This window comes from Onychostoma macrolepis, chromosome 17 (assembly GCF_012432095.1).
Source record: "Onychostoma macrolepis isolate SWU-2019 chromosome 17, ASM1243209v1, whole genome shotgun sequence".
Classification (NCBI taxonomy): Eukaryota; Metazoa; Chordata; class Actinopteri; order Cypriniformes; family Cyprinidae; genus Onychostoma; species Onychostoma macrolepis.
In genome coordinates this window covers 1,415,834-1,424,338 of record NC_081171.1, presented here as the reverse complement: position 1 = coordinate 1,424,338, position 8,505 = coordinate 1,415,834, and the positions used below count along the sequence as shown (strand labels likewise).

Genomic DNA, 8,505 nt, shown 5'->3' with positions numbered 1-8,505 from the left:
TGAAGCATACTTTGAAAGGCTAAGCCTTCAGCTATTTGTGGGTAATTCTATGGAAATGTCAATTTTTCTGTCCCTAGCCTTTACAGAAATATTACACTTGAAAAACACTTTAGGGTTACTATTTATATATATATTTTTTAAATGAAACAATGTGTCATTTGAACAATTATACCTTCTTGAGCCATCAATGTGGCAGTTTTTGTTTTTAATTCATTATAAAGAATTCCAAGCACCACAAAACTGCTCGTCCCCACAGCCACGATTGACCATGATTGATAACATGTGGTTTGATACCTTGCAGTAGACATTTTGTAAAATACATTTTTCATGAACATTGTCACTGGTGTTACCTTCCTTATGGGTAACACCTGTGAAGATCAGTTTATGTTTATGTTCATTTACTAACTGCTTTCACTAAATGCCAAATGTAACAATTTAGTCTCATCTATTAATTATAGTTGAAAAATAAGGATCTTTGGTCTAATGTACAGTGGTGTGAAAAAGTGTTGGCCCCCTTCCTGATTTTTACATTTTTTGCATGTTTGTCACACTTAAATGTTTCAGCTCATCAAACAAATTTAAATATTAATCAAAGATAACACAAGTAAACACAACATGCAGTTTTTAAATGAAGTTTTTTATTATGAAGGGAAAACAAAATCCCACATGGCCCTGTGTGAAAAAGTGCTTGCCCCCTCCTATTAAATCATGAAAGAACTGTGATTAACCACATTATTTTAGAAAGCCGAGTTAAATTTCACGAGCCAAACCCAGGCCTGATTACTGCCAGACCTGTTGAATCAAGAAATCACTAAATAGATCCTGTCTGACAAAGTGAAGCATGTTTAAAGAGCAACACAACATTCCGCGATCTTAAGAAATTCATAAACAGATGAGAAACTAAATATTTTACATGTATCAGTCTGGACAGGGTTATAAAGCCATTTCTAAGGCTTTGGGCCTCCAGCGAACCATGGTCAGAGCCATTATCCACAAATGGAGAAAACTTGGAACAGTGGTGAACCTTCCCAGGAGTGGCCGGCCTACCAAAATTACTCCAAGAGCGCAAAGACGACTCATCCAGGAGGTCATAAAATAACCCAGAACAACATCTAAAGAACTGCAGGCCTCACTTGCCTCAATTAAGGTCAGTGTTCATGATTCGAGCAATTTTGTCTCTAAAATTATATGGGGAAATATGGGGGAGTGGCTTAATTGCATCTGATACTTGTCATTTTGCTCACAGCTGATTGGTCCAGTTTGGGTTTGCGATCTCTAACCCAGAATAAAACCTTTTCCGGAGCAGGGTAGCTGTGTTACCATGGTGACGAAACCCGCTCAAAACCAACCCACCTTCTTGAGCCCGAAAACTCAGTTTGCTCAAACTGAACGCGAACTTACCTAGGTAAAAACTGAAACCGCCTTCATGCTACAAGCCACTGCTTGATAAGCCTGGAGCTTCCAAGACTCTGAAACCTCTTGGTGGAGGCCTTGGAAGTGAGGCAGAGGCCTACGAGGCTCAACAGAACTATGGCTGGCCAGATTTTGGGCCGTTTTGCTGTCACATTCTAAACCCAACTTATCCACAGTGCGTCACCACTTCCAATAACTCATTATAGGACGGGGAAGTGTTGTTCGTCCTGCAGAAAGAAAGAAGGCAAGCCTTGAGTACAAAAACTTTCAAATGCAAGCCATCACAGTAGTGACAACCAGACAGGCCATAAGCATGACCTGAGCATGCTGGACTTATTTAATAATAGTAGAAACAATTTGAATATGCTAATGATGAAGTAACTTTCATTACTGGATACCTGATAAAATTTAAGTCAAGTCACCTTTATTTATATAGCGCTTTTAACAATACAGATTGTGTCAAAGCACTTAACAGTATCAAATTGGAGGATAGAGTGTCAGTAATGTATAATGATAAGATTAAACACTCAATTTTCAGTTAAAGGCATTTCATTATTGAATTCAGAGATGTCACTGTTTAGCTCAGTTTAGTTTAAATAGTATCTGTGCAATCAAATCGGCGATAATCGCTAGAAATTAAGTGTCCCCAACTGAGCAAGCCAGAGGCGACAGCGGCAAGGAACCAAAACTCCCTCTGAGACAGAATGGAGAAAAAAACCTTGGGAGAAACCAGGCTCAGTCGGGGGGCCAGTTCTCCTCTGACCAGACGAAACCCACAGTTCAAAAGTTTATATTTCTATTTTTATTTTGTTGCAATTTCTAACAATAATAGTATTATGTAGTTAGGTATTTTATTATATTTTTAGTTATTTTGTTATATTTTTAGTTTTATTGTATTTTAGTCGAGGTCTTCACTGGGGATATGTCTCTGGGGCTCATCTAGGTGTCCTGGTCTCCGCTGACGATCAGGGCTGTAGACATCATCTCTTGGTGCTGATCCACCATCTGATCGGATACGGACTGAGAAACAGACTAGGAAAGAAACAGACAAATATTAGCATAGATGCCATTCTACTTACAATGTAACGAGTACATCGTGTGTTATGGGGAGTGTTCCCGGTTCCGGTTGATCTAATTAATGCAGCCTAACAATCCTTTAACAGATCTGAATAATAGAAGCGTATTAGTGTGTTGTGTGTGTGCCAGGATAAAGAGATGTGTCTTTAATCTAGATTTAAACTGACAGAGTGTGTCTGCCTCCCGAACAGTGTTAGGTAGATTGTTCCAGAGTTTGGGTGCTAAATAGGAAAAGCATCTGCCGCCTGCAGTCGATTTTGATATTCTAGGTATTATCAAACGGCCGGAGTTTTGAGAACACAGTGGACGTGGAGGACTATAATGTGATAAGAGCTCGCTCAAGTACTGAGGAGCTAAGCCATTCAGGGCTTTATAAGTAATTAACAAGATTTTAAAATCTATCCGATGCTTGATAGGGAGCCAGTGCAGTGTTGACAGAACCGGGCTAATATGGTCATACTTCCTGGTTCTAGTAAGGACTCTAGCTGCTGCATTTTGAACCAACTGTAGTTTGTTGATCAAGCGTGCAGAACAACCACCCAATAAAGCATTACAGTAGTCTAACCTTGAGGTCATAAACGCATGAATTAACATTTCTGCATTTCACGTTGAGAGCATAGGTCACAATTTAGATATGTTTTTGCAACGTGATCTCACAGAATTCCGTGTAATGTTCACGGACTTAATTAACCTCCGAATCTGTGGTGGCATCACGGAATCTCCGAAAATTCCGTGATGGGCTCACAGAAAAAATTCCGTGATGGGCTCACAGAAGTGATACCAATGTAAGTCAGTGACAGGCATCAGCCGTGCTCCACGCACGGAAACCCTTAGCATCAATATGCCGACGCGATACTGGGACATTTATCGTCATTATTGTTCAGAACTGGGTAGGTTTAGGGTAGGGGTGGGGTCAGGTACTCCAGTGAAAGTGGAACTGCATCGGAGTCACTCTTTTTACGTTGAACCAGTGAATCCGTGCATGGACCACGGCTGATGCCTTCTGTGAGCCCATCACGGAATTTTCGGCGATTCCGTGATGCCACCACAGATTCGGAGGTTAATTAAGTCCGTGAACATTACACGGAATTCTGTGAGATCAGGTTGGTTTTTGAGATGGAAAAACGCAGTTTTACAGATGCTAGAAACATGGCTTTCAAATGAAAGATTGCTATCAAACAGCACACCTAGGTTCCTGACTGATGAAGAAGAATTGACAGAGCAGCCATCAAGTGTTAGATAATATTCTAGGTTATTACATGTGGGTTTTTTAGGTCCGATAATTAACACCTCTGTATTTTCAGAATTTAGCAGTAAAAAATTACTCGTCATCCAGCTTTTTATATCGACTATACATTCCGTTAGTTTCTCAATTTGGTGTGTTTCACCGGGCCGCAAAGAAATATAGAGCTGAGTATCATCAGCATAACAGTGAAAGCTAACACCATGTCTTCTAAAAATCTCCAAAGGGTAACATGTAAAGCGTGAAAAGTAACGGCCCTAGTACTGAGCCTTGAGGTACTCCATACTGCACTTGTGATCGGTATGATACCTCTTCATTCACTGCTACGAACTGATGGTGGTCAGATAAGTACGATTTGAACCATGCTAAGGTACTTCCACTAATGCCAACAAAGTTTTCTACTCTATTCAAAAGAATGTTGTGGTCGATAGTGTCGAACGCTGCACTAAGATCCAGTAGAACTAATAAAGAGATACAACCACGATCAGATGATAGAAGCAGGTCATTTGTAACTCTAATGAGAGCAGTCTCAGTACTATGATACGATCTAAATCCTCACAGATACCATTTTTCTCTAAGAAGGAATATAATTGTGAGGATACTACCTTTTCTAGTATCTTTGACAGAAAAGAGAGATTTGAGATCGGTCTGTAATTAACGATCTCTTTGGGGTCAAGTTGTGGTTTTTTAATGAGAGGCTTAATAACAGCCAATTTGAATGTTTTGGGACATATCCTAATGACAATGATGAATTAATAATAGTCAAAAGAGGATCCATGACTTCTGGAAGCAGCTCTTTTAGTAGTTTAGATGGAATAGGGTCTAACATAAATGTTGTTAGTTTAGATGATTTAACAATTTTATACAATTTTTCCTCTCCTACAGTAGAGAATGAGTGGAATTGTTCCTCAGGGGATCTATAGTGCGCTATCTGATGCGATACTGTAGCTGACGGCTGCATGGATACAATTTTATCTCTGATAGTATCGATCTTGGAAGTGAAGTAGTTCATAAAGTCATTACTGCTATGCTCTTGGGAAATGCCAACACCTGTTGATGCTTTATTTTTCATTAATTTAATCACTGTATTGAATAAATACAGAGGGTTATGTTTGTTTTCTTCTAGAAGAGACAGAAAGTAATCAGATCTAGCAGTTTTTAATGCTTTTCTGTAGGATAGCATACTTTCTCGCCAAGCTAAACGAAATACCTGTAGTTTTGTTTTCCTCCAGCTGCGCTCCATTTTCCGGGCTGCTCTCTTTGGGGCTACAGTATTCTCTTCCATGTGACAGTATTAAATCTAGAGTATGATTTCGACAATGAGTAGGTCCTGACACGTGTTGTTTAACACCAATAGAGTTAGACTTTATCTGCAGTCAGCACTAACTCCAATAGAAAATCAGAAAATTATTTAATAAAGTCTGTATGGTGCCCTGGTGGCCTGTATAAAGTAGTCAGTACAAACATCACAGGGGATTTATCATTAATACTTGTTTCTTTGGATAAAGTTATATGAAGCACCATTACTTCGAACGAATTATACTTGAAACCCGACCTCTGAGAGATACTGAAAATATTGCTATAAATTGTAGCAACACCTCCCCCTTTACCTTTTGGACGTGGTTCAGGTTTGTAACAGTAATCTTGGGGTGTAGACTCGTTTAAAGTAATGTAATCATCTGGTTTTAGCCAGGTTTCTGTCAAACAATGCACATCTAGTTTATGGTCAGTGATGATATCATTTACAAAAAGTGCTTTTGAAGAAAGGGATCTAATATTCAATAAGCCAAGCTTTATCATGTATTTATCTGTATTATATCGGTTTTGTATTTGTTGAACATCAATTAAAAATTGTTACTATTACTTTGGTTTGGATGTTTTCTGTATTTTCTAGTTCGGGGAACAGACACAGTCTCTATAGCGTGATATCTAGGTGAAAAAGTTTCTATGTGCTGAGAGTTATCTGACTTCTGTGACGTGAGGCGGCTAGCAGACGATCGGTTTAGCCAGTCTGTCTGCTTCCTGACCTGGGCTCCAGTTAGTCAAGTACAAACTCTAAGACTATGTGCCATATTTCTAGAGAGAAGAGCGGCACCACCCCAGGAGGGATGAACACCATCTCTTTTCAACAGGTCAGGTCTGCCCCAAAATTTCTTCCAATTGTCTATAAAGCCTATGTTATTTTGTGGGCACCACTTAAACATCCAGCCATTGAGTGATGTCTAAGTGGTAAATACAGACATTTTCTGTATTTAGATACAGAAAATGTCATGCTTTTTTACGCTTTGTTGGTGAGATTGTGTACCTTTCTGTGAAATTGACATTTGCTTTGATATTTCATGACCTAATTAATTTGTATATTCATAAGTGTGGCTGAAGTGAATAAATGATTTTGTAGTCAGTCCATCATGATTAATAAAATTACATTGTATTAGCTGCATTAGAATCACATGATAAATACTGAGAAATATAACAGAGAATCATAAGCAACATAAAACAATGACTGATTCACTGATTCTGACCGTGTTTTTTTGGTTGTTTTGTTTCCAGTAACCAAATATGTTTCACATCTGTGTGCATGGACTTTAGTAAGATGCTTTATAAAATGACCATGCAAACATCTGAATCCAAAGGCGTGTTGACATTCATCCTGAAGATGTACATTTTTCTAAATAAGGATCAGTGTTGTTTGAGTTGCTGACACGCACATGATCACACATGAATTATAACACTTAACAAATCGAACAACAGTAATATCAGATCATACCAGAGTTTTGAAAGCACAATTCAATCCTTCTACTAAGTTTTTAGTAATGATCAGCAGGTATGTGTCATTTGTTTTTGAGTGATTTCAGTAAAACTGATGCTTTTAGGGTCATACTTTTCTGTACATACATCATTTTAGTCTAAGAGAAAGAAAGTCTGAGACAAAGAAAGCCTTCTGTCTTAGTTATGCTAGTTATAAATATTTTCTACAGCAGTAATGTTGGATTGAGCGATGGTTGTGGTGGAGTCGGTGCTTTCTGGATCATCGGAGAAATGATCCGCGACGTCATTGTGAATGTGGTAGTAATACAGGAAGAGGAAAAACCCTGAAAAAAGATCAGAAAAACTGATTTCAACTAATTCAGATACATTTCAGATATGATTGAAGTAATTTGCATAATTTTTAAACTGTAACCAGAAATAATCAAACTCCCATATCCCTTTATAATAATAATAAAATAATACAATTAATTAAACATTTTATGGATTCATTAAAATAATTTGCTGAAGTCTGTAGGAAAAATAGAAATGTTCTACTGATGCATGTGATTGCTTCTCACCCTGAAACGAGTTCAACACAGTGAATATGTAATATGAGGGAATGAGCATCGGTCCATAACTGAAGAACGCCACAGACCACGTCAGACCGAAGAGCACGAACAAACTCAACATCATCATCAGCTGCTTTCTGAACGTCTTTCTCTTGCCGTCAGTCGCTTTTGTGTTTCTGGTCTGAACGACCTTAGTGACGATCATGATGAAGATTCCTGTCGTGAAGATGAACACTAAAGCATAGTAGCCGATGTTCACTGTGTAGTGAATGTAACGATTTGTAATCCAGCACCTTTAATTAGAAAATAATGAAATATAATTAAGAAGACAATCAGTAGACATTCATAAATATACACATTTGTGACATCAGAACAACTTACATTCGGGTGATTTTTCCAGACGTGGCATTTATGATCACTGCTTCATATCCTCCTACAGAAACAATAACTGTGACTATTGGAGCTGGACACACTGAAAACACAGAGACAATGGTTATAGTAAAAAAAAACAAAAACAAACAAAAAAAACAAAAAAAACTAAAACCATTTTAAAAAGTTACTAAAAAAATTAGTTTTGCAAAAAACTGTTTTTATTAACTAACATTACAAATTAACAAAGTTGAATAAATAGTGTAATAAATGTATTGTTCATTGTTTGTTCATATTAGTTAATACATTAACTAATATTAACAAATGACACCTTATTGTAAAGTGTTACCAATAATTCAAATAAATGCTATAATTCATTCAAATAAGCGTGATCTTACCGTACTATTTCATCTCTGTGTCTGATTTGAAACGGGCAGAATGCTAGAGCTAACGAGCCATAGCTTATGAATATACCTGTCATTTTTACCCTTCCGGTCAAATATTACACTGCAAACATCAACGTTAACTTGTCAATGCTGGCAAATGACCATGGTATAAGCAGGATAATTCGTGGCTAGCTGTGCTTCAAATGATTTTAATGCACTTTGCGGATTTTGGCCTCCACGTCATGCATTAAAATCATTTAATGCACAGCTAGCCATGCATTATCCCTTACATAATCAGTGCTGGGTAGTAACTGATTACATGTAATCTGGATTACATAATCAGATTCCAAAAATTAAGTACTTGTAATTAGATTATATTACATTTTAAAATACTTGTAATCAGACTACAGTTACTTTTTTATTGATTACATGATTATTATTCACACAATAGTAATAAATTATTCAGAATTTATTGATTGTCCCTTATTATTTCTTTCTTTCTTTCTTTCTTTTTTTTTTTTTTAAAGAAGCCTTTTTTGGTCAAATATTTTTTTGTCAGCCAAACCTCTTTTCCCCTGAGATTTTAAGGTAATAAGTTAATGTTTAAAAACATTTGCATGGTTCATATTTATATCAGTACAAGTACTGATACATATAAAAAAATCTATAGTTTTGACAACACTACTGATTCGTGTGTAGT

At 37.1% G+C, this 8,505-nt stretch overlaps 1 protein-coding gene across 3 annotated transcripts in view; it reads right to left on the bottom strand.

The window, feature by feature from the left end:
• Nucleotides 1-8,505, bottom strand: part of LOC131522649 (adhesion G-protein coupled receptor G5-like) — a 45,417-nt gene that overhangs the window by 28,523 nt on the left and 8,389 nt on the right. The window contains exons 16-18 of one of the 3 annotated variants that reach the window (XM_058748263.1): nucleotides 7,432-7,522; nucleotides 7,060-7,343; nucleotides 6,150-6,825 (exon numbers count right to left, since the gene is read on the bottom strand). In XM_058748263.1, the coding sequence (XP_058604246.1) occupies nucleotides 6,689-6,825; nucleotides 7,060-7,343; nucleotides 7,432-7,522 (512 nt within the window). In that variant the 3' untranslated portion in view covers nucleotides 6,150-6,688. Of the gene's footprint in view, nucleotides 1-6,149; nucleotides 6,826-7,059; nucleotides 7,344-7,431; nucleotides 7,523-8,505 lie in introns of those variants that run through there. The other 2 variants (XM_058748265.1, XM_058748264.1) reach the window with 2 other exon arrangements.